This window comes from Chiloscyllium plagiosum, unplaced genomic scaffold, assembly GCF_037043375.1.
Source record: "Chiloscyllium plagiosum isolate Xiang-an unplaced genomic scaffold, Cpla_swu_hap1 HiC_scaffold_4, whole genome shotgun sequence".
Classification (NCBI taxonomy): domain Eukaryota; kingdom Metazoa; phylum Chordata; class Chondrichthyes; order Orectolobiformes; family Hemiscylliidae; genus Chiloscyllium; species Chiloscyllium plagiosum.
In genome coordinates, this window is record NW_028270142.1 from 125,018,551 (window position 1) to 125,038,094 (window position 19,544).

At 41.0% G+C, this 19,544-nt stretch overlaps 1 protein-coding gene across 5 annotated transcripts in view; it reads left to right on the forward strand.

Annotated features, from left to right (window-relative positions):
* tsnare1 (T-SNARE Domain Containing 1) overlaps positions 1-19,544 on the forward strand; it is a 912,841-nt gene that overhangs the window by 273,294 nt on the left and 620,003 nt on the right. For all 5 annotated transcript variants that reach the window (XR_015757044.1, XR_015757042.1, XR_015757043.1 and 2 more), the window contains 2 exons: positions 3,987-4,064; positions 12,425-12,494. Coding sequence is in view for 2 of the 5 variants with exons in the window: in XM_087986629.1 (XP_087842755.1) it covers positions 3,987-4,064; positions 12,425-12,494 (148 nt within the window). In the remaining 3 variants the exon portion in view is untranslated. The remainder of the gene's footprint in view (positions 1-3,986; positions 4,065-12,424; positions 12,495-19,544) is intronic.

The following is a 19,544-nucleotide window of genomic DNA, read 5'->3' on the forward strand; positions in this document are numbered from 1 at the left end:
ATCTTCTTTGTGATATATAACATGTCTCTGCACATACGACAGTACAATCATGAGGGCAGCTGCAAATATACTGCTATCTATTCCTGGAGCAAGGATGTCAGGCATGTGATGCTTGATTTGAGAGCTTCCCCTTCAACAAACAACCAAGTCTGTTTTCATTGTGTTTTGCTCCACTGAGGCAACAATGCGTTTGACTAGAATATTCAAAGCTATATGTGCACTTGGATAAGCAAGATAGAGAACTTTGGCAGTCTTCCAGTTTGGAGCATCTTTACATGATATCTTCATGGTAACAGTGATAGTTGGCTGTCTTCCAGAGTAATGATTTCTCATTCATATCAATCTTCTTAATATAATAATGGAAGATATAATTCAATGAAGACAAGTTGTTCACATCTTTGTTTGAATTTGAGGGCCCTGGGTTTTGACTTGGGAATAGGTGTTATGGACCAGACTAAATCCCCTCAAAATATATTAAGAAAGTAGCTAGACCCCAACTTTTTCTTATTTTAGAGGTAATTATAAAGCATTGAATTTCAGATACAATTTGGTCAAGCTATTTGTTATTAAGCAAACCACAATTTATTTTTACTCCTCAGTTAAAATAAAAATAAAAGGAAACTGGAATTCTGTCGAAATGCTTAACAAAATAGTACATACATTAAATACTACTAATTAACTGTTCCAATATAGTAACATCTCATAAATACACTTTTGCAAAGGTAAATTCTGTAAAATTGATTGTTTCACATGCAACTCTTGCAGAAGGAAGAGAACCCCAGCTTTTACCTGTAACAGAGAGAGGAATAAGAGCTTCTGCATCCGGCCTCAAGATCCCTGCAACTACAGAAAGCTATAACTAAAAATCCTGGTTCTGTGGGAGCTTGAGCCCACAGTTTAAGCTGCTTCTATTGTTCCAACTATTTAAACAAAAATTCCAAGGCCACACAAGCTATTTACTTTAACTTTGAGCAATCTGCCTGTCGCCTCTATATCAACCATTTGTGAAAAAAAGGACAACATATACCTCTTAATACTATAGTATTGTCACACAGTCTAGAGGTTTTGCTTATTTTGCTGATGCCAATGTAAGTTCAAACATCTCCTCAACTATTTTAGAATGTGACTGAACTTGAAATTGTAAAATTTAGAATGTACACATTTGAGCTTCAAGTTAAATGCTGAACCCATCCCATTATATTTTAAAACGTGAGAATGAAATATCAAAACATTTGAACAATATTCTTTTCAGCCACTGCAGTCAAGGAATCTTCTTCATATTTAATGCCTCTTAAGTTCACATCAAAAAATGCATTTTACAAAGCAGGAGCTAACAGCTATTTTTCATTATGAATAAATTGAAGATGCGCTTGAAAGCTTTCAATAAAATACAAGAGTTTTATTTGAAATTGCAGTACATTTACATTTGAGAGTCAAGGGTGTGTCCAGTTTTAAGGGTGGGGATTGATTTTTGCAGAGGATTTCATGATGCATTGTGTGATCAAGAAGACTTGGATGTACTGTAGTTGTATGCAATTTTAGCCACAGGTGACAACTAAGATCCTTTAAGTGGTTGATTTCCATCCATGTTACATGTGCACTTGGACTAAAAAAAGTGACTGTTAAATTTCATTTTTTTTTTTGTTCATGGGATGTGTGCAATTTTGGCAAGGTCAGCATTTACATATGAGGAGGTCATGGTGAACTGCTGTCTTCAAATGCTGCGGTTCATGTGGAATAATCTACAGTGTTGTTCAGAAGGGAATTCCATGGTTTTGGTCCACCAACAGTAAAGGAGCAATGGCATAGTTTGAATTTAGGGTGATGTATGGGCAGAGAGCAACCTGTGTGTGGCTGTTCTGCTCAGCCTTTGACACCCTTCTTTGGAATGTGGAAGTTGCATACTTGCAACGTGGTGTTGAATGATGCTGAGTAAATTGCTGTAAAAGCAGTAAATGTTTAAATTGGGAGATGTGGTTCGAGTCAGGCTTGCTGCTCTGTGCTGGATTTGTGAGAAAAATCTTGACTTTGTTGAACTATACTTAGGCAGGAAAGAGGTAAGTATTCCATTGTGTTCATTGCTTGTGCCTTAAAGGTAGTGCATTGCTTTTGAGGAGTTAGGAGTTGTATTACTCATCACAGATTTTCCAGTCTTTGGCTCCTTGTAGCTGTGGTAAGATGTTGATGGTGGAGAATACAATAATGGCAATGCATTGAACCTCAAGGGCAGATGGTTGGATTCTCCTTAGCTGGAAGTGCTCCTTGCCAGGCCCTCATTGCATAAATATGACTTGGCACTTATCCTCGTGTTAGTCCGCCCTTGTGTGTGGGGAGGGGGATCTTGTTTTATTAGGCTAATTCTCTCTTTCAGAATTAGGCTTCTTTGGTTGTCCAGGAATTTCCTATAACTGACCATATGATTAGGCTGTGTCAGAGGTTACCAATAGAGAAAGAGTCAGCAAGAAAGTTTGATAGGAGCAGATTGTGGCTGTGACTCTGGTCTCATGCAGGACATATTTTTTTAAATTTTAGAGCAATATGTTTACAGTGCAAGAAACATTGTTTTGCAACAAAGTTAATTTGAAATTCATAATGATGAGTAAAAGAGTTGAAACCTGTTGAGACAGAGACAGACAGGTGGTTGGGTTGGTTGGTCTGGGTGTCCCAGAGGTGTTCTCTGAAACGTTTCAGAAAACACCTCTGGGACACCTGTACCAACCAACCCAACCACCCTGTGGCTCAACACTTCAACTCCCCCTCCCACTCCACCAAGGACATGCAGGTCCTTGGACTCCTCCATTGCCAGACCATAGCAACACGACGGTTGGAGGAAGAGCGCCTCATCTTCTGCCTAGGAACCCTCCAACCACAAGAGATGAACTCAGATTTCTCCAGTTTCCTCATTTCCCCTCCCCCCACCTTGTCTCAGTCCCAACCCTTGAACTCAGCACCACCTTTCTAACCTGCAATCTTCTTCCTGACCTTTCCGCTCCCACCCCCACTCCAGCCTATCACCCTCGCCTTAACCTCCTTCCACCTATCACGTTTCCAACGCCCCTCCCCCAAGTCCCTTCTCCCTACCTTTTATCTTAGCCTGCTTGGCACACTTTCCTCATTCCTAAAGAAGGGCTTATGCCCGAAACGTCGATTCTCCTGCTCCTTGGATGCTGCCTGACCTGCTGCGCTTTTCCAGCAACACATTTTCAGGTCTTGTATTACCACTATTCATCTGCTTATTTCAGGAAGTGGTATTGTTTGACATTATTTCTAAATTTTGTCACTGGGAATGACATTGGACATTGCACAAGCTATGCCAGTTCTTCAAATGATGCATAATATTTCCATCTGGGGCCATATTCTGATGCCTGCAGAAGGCTTTGACACCCTACACCCTCAGAGTGTTGGTTCACAATCATGTTGGTTGATTACACAATTTAAGGTAAGTTCAATGCTGACACCACCTGAAATATTCTCTGTCCTTCCTGGTGCCAGCAACACAATGCCATCGGAATTTCAGATCCAAAATAACACAAACTTCCAGCATTAATAATTCCAGCAGCTTTAGCAGTCACTCAGTGTGGCGCCGCATTAGCTTTTGATTCCCAAGTGCAAACATCCCAGTTCTGTCTGCATTTCTAATGATCATAGTACTGTTAAACCCCTGATGGTAGAGACCAATCATAAATATCGTTTAAGAAAAACAAATGCACGATTTAAAAGAAGGTATTTGCTAAGTTACAGCCACAAGTGAAGTTTTATTAATGGTTTTAATTACAATTACAACAGACTCCTTGATGTTATTATGCAGTTATTTAATGCCCTTGTATCCAATTTTAAGTGTCTCTGCTATTTTGTTGGAAACAACCTAGTTAAAAGAAATGTGGCTTTTTCGTTTTCAGAAAGTCAAAAGAATTTAGTTTGAATATTTTAAGTGAGGTTATTGTGCTAATCATGTGGTAAATTTTATTTCTGTTCCATCCAAATAGCATCTCAGATTGACCCCAATGAAATTCAAGAGGTGTTCCAGGAACTTACAGCAAACATCTTCTGCATTAACACCAACGGTGAGTTTACCTTTTGCTCATAACTATTATTTGAATTTGTGATGGTTATGTTCTTGTAGTGTAATGATGGGATTGATCAGGAAAATAGGAACATGATAGGTGAAGGCCTTGTGAATTAATTGACAGCCCCCTCATACCTCGCTATCGAATTAGGATGGCACAATAGTGGATAACCAACACATAATAAAGTCATTATAGTATAAGGGGACTACTTCTCATGAGAGAGAGATTTCATGTGTGAGGTTAATTGAAGAACAGCTGTTTTACAATGCAGGCTTATGCCAACGCTGTGGGTCCAATTCCGACACAAGCTGAAAAGGGTCTCATTTTCTCAACCTCTTCCCTCACCTAATGTGTGATGACCCTTGGGTTAAACTCACCATTTGATGTGTCTATCTCTCTCTCTTTTTCTCACGCTCGCACTCTCTGTCTGTCTGTCTGCCTCTCTCTTTCTCTCTTGCCCCCTCCCCCCGATATAGTGCAAGCTATACATCAAATGAATCACTTCTCACTTTTTCTCACATTTTATTTGGTGCTCTTGCCCTATTGACATTGGTCCTTCGAGTAGATTTCTCAGCCTAAAAGAAACACTAAGAAGATACTACTGATGTTGTCCTGAAGGAGGAGGTCATTGAAATACTTGATAAGCTAAATATTGAATAAGGGCTAATATTAGAATGACTGACTGACTGTCCTTAATGTTAATAAGTCTCCAGGACCAGGTGAGCTGCAGCCAAAGATTTGGAGGCTAGTAATGGAGTAAATTGTTGAGGTCCAACCCATAATCTTCCAATCCACTCTAAATACATAGATGGTACTCTATAGGATTAGAGTTTCTGGATGTAGGTTTGCTCGCTGAGCTGGAAGGTTCATTTTGAGATTTTTTTGTCACCATACGAAGTAACATCTTCAGTGAGCCTCCAGATGAAGCACTGATGGTGGAGTACACTTTCTATTTATACATTTGGGTTTCCTTAGGTTGGTGATGTCATTTCCTGTTCTTTTTCTCAGGGGGTGGTAAATGGGATCCAAGTCAGTGTGTTTGTTGATAGAGTTCCATTTGGAATCCCATGCTTCTAGGAATTCTCGTGCCTCTCTCTGTTTGGCTTGTCCTAGGATGGGTGTGATAGTTGAAGTGGTGTCTGTCCTTATGTAAGGGTGCTAGTGAGAGTGGGTCATGTCTTTTTTTGTGGCGAGTTGATGTTCATGTATCCTGCTGGCTAGGTTTCTGCCTGAATGTCCAATGTAGTGTTTGCTACAGTTCTTGCAAAGGTTTTGTAGATGACATTAGTTTTGCTTGTTATCTGTATAGGTCTTTCAAGTTCATTAGCTGCTGTTTAGTGGGCTACCATGATGCCATGAGCTACAAATCTCCTCAAAACTCGCTAAGATTAGAATTTTTGAAGTTTACATGGCTTTTTGAAATAACCACAGATATGTCACTTAGAGTCATAGAGTCGTAGAGATATATGGCCTGGAAACGGACCCTTCTGTCCAACTCATCCATACCAGCCAGATATCCCAACCCAATCTAGTTACATTTACCAGTACTTGGCCCATATCCCTCCAAACCCTTCCTATTCGTATACCCATCTAGATGCCTTTTAAATGTTGTAATTGTACCAGCCTCCACCATTTCCTGTGGCAGCTCATTCCATACACACACCACCCTCTGCGTGAAAAGGTTGCCCCTTAGGTCTCTTTTATATCTTTCCACTCTCACCCTGAACCTATGCCCTCTAGTTCCCCCACCTCAGGGAAAAGACCTTGTCCATTTACCCTATCCACGCCCTATGATGTCACCCCTCAGCCTCCGACGCTCCAGGGAAAACAGCACCAACCTGTTCAGCCTCTCGCTATCACTGAAACCCTCCAACTGTGGCAATGTCCTTGTAGATCTTTTCTGAACATTTTCAAGTTTCACAATATCATTCCAATAGGAGGGAGACAAGAATTAAACACAGTATTCCAAAAGTGGCCTAACCAATGTCCTGTACAGCCACAACATAACATCCCAAATCCTATACTCAATACACTGACCAATAAAGGAAACAATATCAAACGCCTTGTTCACTATCCTATCAGTTGCAACTCCACTTTCAAGGAACCATGATCTTAATGGGAAGCGTTTTGGAAATGCTTATTTATGCCAAAATTAGCAGTCTATTGGATAAACATGGATTAATTGAGGAAAGCCAACACTGATCATTCAAAGCCATTTTGTGTTTAATTACATTGCTTGAGCTGATGAGATAGCACAAAGGATTAATTCACGTGATGTGGTGTATGAAATAACTGACAGAGGCCGGTATCCTGTCACCAAGTGACCCTTTACCTCCATGCTAAAAATCTCACAACACCATTTTATAGTCCAACAGGTTTATTTGGAAGTACTAGCTTTAGGAGCACAGCTCCTTCATCAGGTGCTTGCAGAGGTTCAGATCATGCTCACAGAATTTATAGCCAAAGGCGTCCAGTCTCATGGAGATGTGATACAGTAAACGATCTTGAATTAAAACTTTCACATTTAATAATGGGATATAATGTTTACCTCCATGTGGAGAGTCTTTGACACTGATCCAGCTCCCTCAGAGCCAGCTCTTAGAGTGAACAGGATGTCTGACACTTCTGTTCTTATCTGTCAGCCTGGGCTCCCTGGTTCAATCAGATTAACGTTCCCAATCAGGGAACTCATATGCTCCGAGGTTCACCTGGTTGGCCTCATTTCAATCACTACAGTGTATGTGACATCCAAATGGCATTTAACATTGTGCCGCACAACAGATTTGCCAGCAAACTTCAAGCCTGTGATATAAAAGGAACAGTACCATGCTTGATACAAACTTAGCTGTGTGAAAGAAACCGAGCAATTATGAACAGGTATGTTTTGTATTAGTTGAGGATATAAATTGTGTCATCCTAGAGGGCAACCTTGTCTTTTGTCTTTTGTGATTTATGTTGATGATTTAGTCTGGGGTGTACAGAGCACAATTACAAAAATGTAGGCTGGCTCTAAACTTGAAATTGTAGTTAGCAATGGTGAGGACAGTGAAAGAATTAGAAAGGACGCAGATGGGTTGATGGAATGGGCAAACGTAAGCAAAGCGAAATTTAATGTTGGAAAATGGGAAATAATATGTTTTGATAGAAAGAATGAGGATAGACATAAAATGAGGTTAACAGTTGTGGCTAGTGGGATAGCACATGTTACAGTCTTGTAGTGCAATGGTAGTGTCCCTAAATCTGAGCTACAGAATCTGAGTTCAAGTCCCATCTGTCCCAGAGGCATGCCAGAACAATTATGAGCAGATAGCTTAAAAATTATGACAATTCCAATATGTACAATATGTGCTCAAAGGTGGCAGGACAAGTTGAGAATGTGGTGGATACGATTTTCTGGAATCTTGGGCTTTATTTAATTGAGGGCATACAGTATCAAGCCGAGGAGGTTATGGTAAATCTTCTGAAAATACTGGTGCAGAAACAATTGGCATATTATATCCAGCTCCATAGTACTTTAAAAATGATATAAAGACATTATCCAGGTTGCAGAATAGACTTAAGCAAATGTTGCCAAGGATGAGGGACTTCCGTTAAGTAGATAGATTAGAGAAACCAGCAGTGTTCCCTTAAAAAATGAAGATTAAGAGCAGACTTGATAGATTTATTCAAAATCACAAGGAATCTGGATAGAGTTGGGATGTCCATTCAAAGAGTCAAGAATCAGAGGACACTAATTCAAGGTGCATGGTGAAAGAGTCAAGAGATTTTTTTTATTCAATCATAGAATGTGGTTCTCGCTGACTGGGCCAACAATTATTGTCTTTACTAGTTGCTCTTGAGAAGGTGGTGGCTAGATGCCTCCTTGAACTGTTGCAGTTCATTTGGTGTATGTAGAACCACAATGCTGCTAGGGAAGGAGTTCCAGAACGTTGAGCTGTGACAGAAAACATTTTATATGCAGCAACAATCAAGATCTAGAATGCACCTTCCTGAGAATGTCACAAAGGTACGTTCATTCACAACTTTCAAAATGACTTTGATAATTACCTGAAGAGAAAATAAAATGCAAGTTTAGGGGCAAGTGTGAGAAGTGGGACCAGCTGAGTTGCCTTTGCAAAGAGCCCAGAAAGATGTAGAACCTAAAAATCCTTTATATGTACCTGCACCTGATCTATGTTACAAGACTGTAACATGTGCTATCCCACTAGCCACAACTGTTAACCTCATTTTATGTCTATCCTCATTCTTTCTATCAAAACATATTATTTCCCATTTTCCAACATTAAATTTCGCTTTGCTTACGTTTGCCCATTCCATCAACCCATCTGCGTCCTTTCTAATTCTTTCACTGTCCTCACCATTGCTAACTACAATTTCAAGTTTAGAGCCAGCCTACATTTTTGTAATTGTGCTCTGTACATCCCAGACTAAATCATCAACATAAATCACAAAAGACAAAAGACAAGGTTGCCCTCTAGGATGACACAATTTATATCCTCAACTAATACAAAACATACCTGTTCATAATTGCTCGGTTTCTTTCACACAGCTAAGTTTGTATCAAGCATGGTACTGTTCCTTTTATATCACAGGCTTGAAGTTTGCTGGCAAATCTGTTGTGCGGCACAATGTTAAATGCCATTTGGATGTCACATACACTGTAGTGATTGAAATGAGGCCAACCAGGTGAACCTCGGAGCATATGAGTTCCCTGATTGGGAACGTTAATCAGATACCTTTCCATCAATTGTCCTAACTGTATTTATTTCCATTTCTAGTTATCAGCTAACTAGAAATACATGCTTAACAAATGTATGTACTGTATTAGTGCCTAGGAAGATTACTTAAAAATAATTTGTCTCCCATTCTGTTTGCAAATTATTTTTGCTGTTGTTAGTGTTCCAACACAAATCTGAAACAAAAGTCGACACACATTTCCATCCATATTATAGTGGTGCTGCCTATTCAGAACTGAAATAGAAATCCAAGTTAATATTTCAATGAGATAAAGATTGGTTCAAACATATTGAAATGGTAATTGATGGACTCATCAATCCCTAAAAGGCTATATTGCAAACGCTATTATTCCAGTTTGTACTCAAAAAATGATTTTAGATTAGATTAGATTTACAGTGTGGAAACAGGCCCTTCGGCCCAACACGTCCACACCGACCCTCCGAAGAGCAACCCACCCGGACCCATTACCCTACATTTACCCCTTCACCTAACACTGTGGGCAATTTAGCTTGGCCAATTCACCTAACCTGCACACTTTGGACTGTGGGAGGAAACTGGAGCACACAGAGGAAACCCACGCAGATACGGGGAGAATGTGCAAACTCCACACAGACAGTTGCCTGAGGCGGGAATTGAACCCGGGTCTCTGACGCTGTGACGCAGCAGTGCTAACCACTGTGCCACCGTGCCGCCAAAATGGTTTGCGATTTTAATTTAGTTTTAAATGTTTGCAGTTGTTTATTTCAGGTATGTGATAGATAATTTTCATTTATAATAATATCCTTTACTATTACATCAACAAAGGCAGTGTGGAACTGTCAGATAATTATTTTTCTGATCACAAGTCAGCCAAAAACATATTTTATTTCAGAACACAAATTTTGGGAGGAGCACAGAGCTGAATTGACAATGCTGCTTTTAATGCTTCCGCCCGTGTTGTAGCAGTTCCCACACAATTTCTTTTGAATTTCTGACAAAAGCACAGTGCCTGCAATGGCGGGGAGGTAATTGCTTCTGGTACTGTAGTCTATGTAGTGATGTGGGGGAGGTGATGCATCACTGTAGACTGGAAATGTTTAAATGGGTTGGAAGCCACTGTAAATTGCTTTGTACCTCAGGTGTTCTTTTACTTCCTTGGGTCTCTTGGCCATGCAGTGGGTGGCGGATTAAATCAGAGCCATTTTTACTGTTCGTTAGAATCCAAGGCAAATTCAATTGCAAAACAAAAAAAAGATGCTGGGGCAGTCAGAATGAAGTGAAATTTCTTGCTTGCTGTTTGAGAAGATGTTTTTTAAAAAAAAGCATGGTTGAAAGGATTCTTAGCATTTCGTGGACTAGCACCTAGCTATTAAAATGTCATAAAATCAGACCAGTCAGCTTCTGAAAGAGCATAATGAGGTATTCCCATTGAAATATTAACTTGGATTTCTATTTCAGTTCTGAATAGGCAACACCACTATAATATGGATGGAAATGTGTGTCGACTTTTGTTTCAGATTTGCAACGTGTATAATATTTTTACAGTCCTCCTCCCTGATGGACTTGCTTTTCATTTGAAGTGTTCTGTGCTTTTGCATTTTCCTTTTTATCTGTGGAACAGTGTGTTAATAATCTTGGTGCATTCATTAAAATCTCATCTGATTTCTGCATTGTGTAAAAGCACTGGCAGCCTCTAGTGACAGATACAGTGAAGTACGGTGTCATTCCATCTGGGAAGGATGTGTGTCATTCCTGATTTTTGTGTTACGGTTGACTTTACAAAAGGCGAGCTCAGGAACTGAGACTAGCAGAATTTTCAATTCCCATTTTCAGATTTAAACAAGAAATGATAAATGAGATGCTGGGTGTGGTCCGTTTTGCAAGACTGCAGTGTTTAGAAAAATGATAAATTAAGTGATGATGCCTGAATGAAACTAAACTTAATGGAGTTTGAGGGGAGGAGGCATGGATTTCCATTTGCTGGCTGTGTGTTTTTCTTTTAAACCTCAGAAATGGGCAGCCAGCTGACGAACATTTGGTGGGACCATTGGCTTCATTTTAACTTCGTGATAGAGTCTTGACACACCATAAAGGAGCATTCCCAGCCAAAAATAAACTGGAGACTGCTAATAAACAAAAAATGCTGGGAATCCTCAGCAGGTCAAGTAGTGTGTATCTGTGGGAAAAGAGAAAAATACTTCAGGTTATTTTTGATCAGGATTTCAGTCCTGATGAAAAATCATTGACAGGGGGTGGATTTCCCTCTTCAAGTCAGAAAGGACAATTCGGAGCATTTCCCATTTAATTTAGCATTCCTATCTTTTGAATGTAAGTCCAGTTATCCAGAAATTTTATTTTCCAAAGTTGGGCAGCAGGTCTGAAGTGGGGACAAAGGAGGGTAGCTGGAAGGACCAAATTTCCTACATGCTTAACAGGCTCCTTAGCCCACACTCCTCTTTAAAGATTCAAATAAATCAAATTTTCAATGACTGTTGACAGAAAAGGGGCTACATGTCTGTTAGGCAAGAACAGATTTACAATCAATTAAACTCAAATCTAGTGGAAGTGGGGACCAGCCGAGTCCTTTCTGACTTGTTTTGCCTGATGGTGCCCAATCTGTCATGCTGTGGGTAGGATGTTCCTCCTGATCAATGTGTCCATATATCAGGAGAGAGAGAGAGACCGTGACCAAGACCGAGACTCATGGTGGTTCCTGGGAACATGAGGGGAGTATCGCGGGAAATAGGGTTTCAATCAGATGATGGTGGTGCTGAAGATCACAGACAGAGGGTGATGAATATTTGTGGTCCAATAGAAGATGTTGAGCAGTCTACTGCTGGAATAGTTGGACCCCATCAAGTGATGTAGTGTGAGGGCAGTCTGTGGTAGCCTGGGTGGAGTCTGTTGCTGGCTGCTGGAGTCTGATGTTGATTTATGAGAAAAGAGAGTTGAGAATTTTCATGGGATACGGTGGTTCTTACTGGGAATATTGTTGTACCTGGAGGAAAGACTCCATCTCTTTTGCCTGGTCCACAAGCTCTTTGTATGAAGGCAAATAACCCATCATTTCATCTCTGTTTAAGAATTTGGAGAATCCAACAATTTGTGGTTAAAATTGGAACGAGTCGCCATTTAAAAGAACATGATCACATCTTTATGAGATGATAAACCTCTTTCTGTAAGTGGACTTGTTGTCTAATCTACATCTTCCCTATATTAAAACCAGGAATTGATAAGTTCAAGTTGGTCTGGGCTCCAGATTCAGAGTTTCTTTTCGCATTTTAACCTCTGAAGTGACCACATTGGACACATTTATATCTCACCCACATCATATCCTCAGAGTCAGTTGTACATAATAACACCCTTATCAGCAATTTTAGATTGGGGGATAAAAAACAGAAATATCAATCCAGTTCAGTTTTCAATCTTTGTCTTCCAGCCAACATCTGCGGTTTGTTATAATTACTGGGGTATCGAATTGGAATTGCAAAACCTCTTGCTTTAAATTTATTGCCTCAATAAATCTTAACTGGATCACGCAAAAGCAAAAAAGGCAGTGTGTGTTCATAGAAGAGCCTGACCTTTCCGTCGGCCAATGTTTCAGCCTCTCGTTCTCATTAATCCTCACCTTTTCTTTGCAGTGACTTCCTTAGAGAAGAGCCTGCAAGCTCTGGGGACACCTAATGACACACAAGAGCTTAGAGATGGACTGTGAGTCACTTTTTGATATAGATTTTTGCGAGAAGACTAATGGCTTTGTCTACTGTTTTGCTCAAACTGCATTGTGTAATCTTATATCTGTGAATAATGGACACATACAAAAATGGTCATCGATTCACCTCTGTAAAACTGGTCTGAGAATGATCATCAGGTGTAACTGAGACTTCCTAATAACATCATAGTGTGAAACTTAAAACTCATTTAGTCTTTTATGTCAAGGACATTTAGCTGTGAAGCTGAGAGTTGAAATAGAGGGCAAGCTATTTTTGAATATAGAAATGCTGCTTATTTTAATATGTTCAAACTGATTACGTTTGGAACAGGCTGACAAAATGCAATTACTTTCATAATAAAGATGAATGAATTGTTTTGAGGGCTAGGCTAAAGGAAGTAACTTTTTATTAGTATTGATTTATGTTCGTTTGTCGCAAATGTTCTGATCAAAGATGAGAGAGTAGAAATTAAATTATTTTTCTCCTCCACTTCATACAGTTGGCAGTGAAATGGGCTCAGTTAGTGAGATCGCTACTGATGATCCAGATTGGTGACCCTCGCTTGAGTGTTTTCCTGGACCACTCACTTTAGATAGCAAATAAACCACTTACTAGAAGATGTGACAAAGTCAAAACATGTGACGCTGGAAAACACAGCAGGTCAGGCAGCACCTGAAGAGCAGGACAGTCGATGGTCCAGTCATAAAACCTTCATCAGGAATGTGGATGGGGAAGGAGATTGAGAGAGAAATAGGGGATGGTGGTGGAACTAGAAGGGAAGGTAGATGATATGGCGATAGGTGGATGCAAGTGGGAGGTACGTTCCATACGCCCTTGACTCTCCTGTTCCTGGGATGCTGCCTGACCTTCTGTGCTTTTCCAGTGCCACACTTTTGACTACAACTCTCCTGCATCTGCAGTCCTCACTTTCACTTGGAAGACATACTATACATTCAGCAAAGCAACAGTCTCAAACCTTGTCTAAATGTCAGATGGGTTGCTAATAGAATTGTGACTTGGAACAGTCTGGTACATTCTTTTTCTGTGTTTTGTAACTGGATTTTGGACATCAGTTTACAAAAGTGTGGCTTGGCAGTTAATTTTGGAAAACAGTTAAGCATCAAACATGGGTCTGTTATAAATAGGCCAGATGGAATAAGAATGACAAATAGGTAGCTCTCAGTGAGTACCTCTTGCCTGGTGCAGGATCTTCTGATCAGTCCCTGGGAATGAGGGACACCTGAATTAAGTCTGCCAGTGACCAAGAGTATTTGGGCTTCCTGCATGGCAATTGATCTGCACACTGCTGCTTGTGTGATTCCCAGTGACAGTAGGATAAGGCTTTTACGTGTACATTAATTAGCATGATCAGTTTTACTGCTTTGTGCTTTTATTCCAGGTTTACTTCATGAACTGATTTCAAGTTCTTCTGCTGCTATTCTCCATTCTTCCCTTGAGGCAAAGAACACCAAGTTACTCACTTTGGGTGATTGGTAAATTCCAATGGATATGTAATCTGCTCCGTCTTACATGCACCTAACAAGCTCTGCTGTAAATAGGACAGGGACATAACAAATAATTCCATTTTGGATTAGTTGTTGGCTTGGGATTTTTCTGCTTAAGTTTTCTGTCTGATCCTGATATACACTTGCTTGCAAAAGCAGATGCACCATTTTTAAATTTGAATCATCTGTTAACAGCAATCCTGGGCAAGCATTTCCCTGAACTCAAAGTCAATGTGAACACTCATATGTGAAGCTTTCAGAGTATTGCCGTTGCCATGAGACATATCCCAGTCTTGAGCCGTAGAAGACCTACTTTGGTGATGATTATCGGACATACTGGTTAAAAGACCAGCTGAGCTCAGTCATGATTGTCGATGTGATGCCATGCCACCATTTGTGAGCACTGGTATTTTATTTGTTCATCTGAACTTTAGAAGCTTCCAGAGCCATTTCAAGGAAAAATGGTTGATGTTGGACTCAAGTACTAGATTAGAGTGGTGCTGGAAAAGCACAGCATCCGAGGAGCAGGAAAATCAATGTTTTAGGCAAAAGCCCTTCATCAGGAATGAAGCCTGATTGACTCAAGTACACAGTCCAAGAGCAACATGTGTAGAACAGATTGTGCTGTTGCTCTAGCGACTTTTAGTTTAGTAGGCAAGTTAACACTTCTTACTTCCAAGAGTGATACTTGAAGTTTGCCAAGGGCTGCATTTTCTCCTGGCAGTTCTTAAATGTGTTTTGTCATTGATGTAGACAGCTTGAGAAGGTGTGCTGCCAAGATAAGTGACCTTTATCCACTGTTCACAATCCCATGCCAACAAATAATCCAAAACAGATTTATTTGTTGTATCCCTGCCCTATTTACAGCAGAACTTATTGGGTGCAGGTCAGCTTTAACAGCTACCTATATCCCCAATGGAATTTACCAATCAGTTAAAGTGATAAAGTTGGTCATCTTTCCCTCAAGGAAAGAAGAAGAAAGGATAGCAGTAGAAAAACTTGAAATCAGTTCATGGGGGAAAGTATGGGCATAAAATAAAGCTTTTCCTGGAGTAGGCTGACCCACAACTTCCTGCTTTTTCTTCATGCTTATCAGGCTAAAGTTGTCACATGCATTGGAGGACGAGTTCATGCGACTCGGCATGTCCACCTTGAACTTGTAGCTGATACAAAGTCATCAGGAAACACGAAATCCACCAATTATGCCCTTGCAACCCCTGTTTTTGTCTGAAGATATCTCAGGGGATGAACAGCTTCCCATCCATACAATGGTTAGAGAAAAAAAAAATCCAGATGCTGCAATCCAAAGTAGACAGTCAGGAGGATGGATGGACACAGCAGGTCAGGCAGCATCAGTAGGTGGAGCAGTCAAACTTTCGGGTGTAACCCTTCTTCAGGACTGGGGGTGGATGGAGGGGCAGCTGTAGGTAAAGAGGGTGGTGGGGGCAGGGTGATGAATTGGAGGTAGGTGAAGACAAGTAGAGGGTACAACCTGGTTGGTCAATGGGAGGAATGAATCCAGTTGGTGGCAGGGAGCATTGAAAGAGAGGGGGAGGGGCTTGGAAGGGAATCGGATGGGAAGGGAGGTTATTTGAAATTGGAGAGCTCAATGCTGAGTCCTCCGGCCTGTAGATAAGAGGTTGTTCCTCCAATTTGCGGTTTGGTCCATTGTGGCAATGGAGGAGGCCAAGAATGGTCATGTTAAAAAGGGAGTGGGAAGGGGGTTAAAATGGGCGGTGACTGGGAGGTCCGGTTGTCCCCTGTGGGCGCGGCTGAGATGCTCGGCGAACCGTTCCCTAAGTTTACATTTGGTCTCCCCAATGTAGAGTAGACCACATTAGGAGCACCTGATGCAGTAAACTAGGTTGGAAGAGAAGCAGGTCAGTCACTGCCCATTTTAATTCCCATTCCATCTCCCTTTCTAACATGACCATCCTTGGCCTCCTCTATTCCACAACAAACAAAATTACAAATTGGAGGCGCAACACCTCAACTTCTGCCCGGGCAGCCCACAGCCTGGAGAACTCAACATTGAATTCTCCATAACCTCCCTTCACAGCCCTCTCTCTCCCTTCCACTCCTCCAGCCACCAACCAAATTCATTCCTCCCATTGACCAGTCAGGTCATACCCTCTACCTGTCTTCACCTATCCCCACTTCACCACCCTGCCCCCGCCACCCTCTCTATCTGCAGCTCCACTACATCCACCCCCAGCCCTGAAGAAGGATTAGACCCGAAACATCGACGTCTCCACCTCCTGATGCTGCCTGGCTTGTTGTGTTCTTCAAGCCTCCTGCTTGTCTACTCCCATCCATGCAATGATGGATTTTAATGACCAGAGTAACATCATGAAAGGCATCAGAAGGAATGGCTGGAAAAACACATGCTGAAAGAGTTTGGTGCTGACGTGTATCTGTTTAACGCTGTTAGTGATTGGCAATAGCCAAGACAGCTTAACATCGTTCAGGACTGCTCAAGTATACTTTATCATTGAACAACTGCACCGTTCCATTTGGAGGCAAGTTCTTAGTGCAGCTAACTTTCTTCATTATTTTCCAAACTGCCTCTCTGCTAACTGAATGTCAGAGGCTGTTTTACTATTCTTGGCATTTTTTTCTGAAGTTGTTTAACTGCTACACCACATCAGTGTACTTTGTTAAAATATTTTTTTCTGAAACGTGACTCTATGGCAGGAGATCAAAGAAATATACAGCATAGAAATAGACTCTTTGGTCAAACCAGACCATGCTAACCATAATCCCAAACTAAATTAGTCCCACTAGCCTATGTTTGGTCCATATCCATACAAACATTTCTTATTCTGGTCAAAGGTGTTTCATCAAGCCATTCAGGAGAATTCTGGTGACCATTGTAAGATTTGTGAGTTCCTTTCTGATGAAAGGTGGATGAAGTAATCTTTAGTTTTTTTGAGAGATTCCCTTGCTTCCATATTGAGTCATGGAAAGTCAAAGAGGTTTTACAGCACAGAAAAAGACACTTAAGCCCATTGTGTCTGTGCCAGTTATCAAGCATCTTTCTACTCTAATCCCATTTTCCAACCCTTGGCCCATTGTCTTGTATGCTATGGTGTTTCATGTGATCATCTAAACATTTCTTAAATGTCTTGGTAGTTCATCCTTCTACCAGCCTTTTTGTCAGTGAGTTCCAGACAGCCACATCTTATGATTAAAATACACTTTCCTCAGATCCTTCTAAACTCTCTGCTCATGACTGTAAAACTGTGCCCTTTGATTATTTATCCCTCTACTATGAGGGAAAGGTTTCTTCCAATCTTAACCCCTTGTAATTTTTTACATATTATTCAGGATTCCCCTCCACCTTCTGTGCTGAAAGAAAACAACCCCAGTCTATCTAGTTTCTCTTCGTAGTTGAATCATTGTCGCCCAGGCAACAATTTGGTGAATTATCTCTACACGCTCTTCAGTACAACCTCATCCTTGCAATAATCTAATGACCAGAACTGTACACGTTATTCCAGCTGTAATCCAGCTAACATTGTAAACAGCTCTAAAAACTGATAAAGCTTGGATCAGGTATTGGTCTTGTCATCCACAGCTGGAATAGCTTCAGGTCCTGGAACATTGTCACTAGCTAGGGGTTTGATTATGTGTGTTGTTTTTGCTTGAGAGTGTTGGTAGGTTTGTGTGCTACTAGGATTCTGAAGGGTCTTAGTAGTCTGGCTGTCAATTCTGAAACCTCTTTGATGTATGGTAAGGTGGTTAGGGTTTCTGGCTGTGCTTGGTCTGCTTGTCGTGGTTTGTTCTTGAGGAATCTGCGGACTGTATTTTTTTGAATATCCGTTCTTCTCGAATACGTTGTATAGGTGGTTCTCCTCTGTTTTCCAAAGTTCATCTGTGCTGCAGTGTGAGGTGGCTCGTTGGAATAGTGTTCTGATACAGCTTCGTTTATGCATGTTGGGATCGTTGCTGGTGTAGTTAAGTATTTGGTCAGTGTTTGTCGGTTTTCTGTATACGCAGGTTTGTAGTTCTCCATTGTCCGTTCTTTCGACTGTGACGTCCAAGAATGTGAGTTTGTTGTCAGTTTCTTCCTCCTTGGTGAGCTTTATGCCTGTGAGAGTGTTGTGGATGATGTTAAATGTCTCTTCTATCTTGTTTCGTTTTGTGATGACAAAGGTGTTATCTATGTAGTGGACCCAGATTTTTGGTTTGATGGTTGCGAGGGCTGTTTGTTCTAGTCTTTGCATTACTGCTGCTGCTATGAATCCTGATAGTGGAGAACCCATGGGTGTGCCGTTGGTTTGTTTGTAGACTATGTTGTTGAAGGTGAAGTGGGTGGTGAGGCACAGGTCCACTAGCTTCATGATGTTTTCGTTGGTAATGTGATTGATGGTGGTTGGGGTGTGTATGATGGGGTGGGTCCTATTGCAAATTGATATCTTCCTTGCATTCTCCCAAATATCCTCCCATGCCTCTGAAGAAACTTTAACACCCAGCTCTCTTTCCCACATCTTGCAGAGTCGATCAGACTCATCTGAGATGGCACTCCCCAATTGGTGATATAGAGTACTGACAGAGAGTGTACTCTTAGCCCTTAGTACCCCTCTTTCTGTGTCAGATTTGTAGGGATCAGTCAAAAGTGTGGTCTTTTTTTGAATAAAATCCCTAACTTGAAAAAGAACTAAAGAGGTCTCTATGAGGTAACTCGTACTTCCGTACTAACTGATCGAAGGACATCATTACATCTCCCTCAAATAAATCACCCATGCAAGATATACCCCTAGCTGCCCAACATTTAAATCCTGAATCTATCATACCTGGTTGAAAACTCGGCATACCCACTAAAGGTGTAAACAAAGATGTTTTGCCAATATTACCTTCCCTCTACCAAATTGCCCTCCATGCTTTAACAGTGTTGATGACTATTGGGTTATGGCAATATTCCCTAACTGTCCTCACCTTGTCCAAAAATAGCAAACTGATAAGGGGGCACCTTGCCTGGGAGGCTTCGATATTGAGCCATATTGACAGAGGGTCCCCACAAAGCCAATCACTTACGTAGGTCAAGAGCAACTTAATTGGTAATTTTTAATGTCCGGAAGATCTACTCCCCCCAATCTGTGAGGCAACTGCAGTTTGGCTAATTTAATGAGAGGCCGTTTACGGTGCCAGATAAAGGAGCTGAACCAACTGTTCAGTCTTCTGAGTGTTTGTTTATTAAAAATCAGAGGGAGCATCCGTATAGGGTATAGCAAACGAGAGAGAATATTCATCTTAATAAGCGCTATCTGACCCAACCATGAGACTGGAAGTGCCTCCCATCTTTGGAGATCTTGTTTAATTTTTTCAAATAATTGAGTAAAATTGGCTTTGAACAACCAATCCAGAACTGGAGTAATGAATATGCCCAAATACACAAAGCCACCCCCCCCCACCCCCACCCCGTGACCACCTAAATGGGAATCTATAGTCACTCTCAAGAGCCAATTCGTTCGTAAGACCACCCATAGGCATAGCTTCTGATTTAGCAAAATTAATCTTATACCCTGAAAAAGCGCCAAACG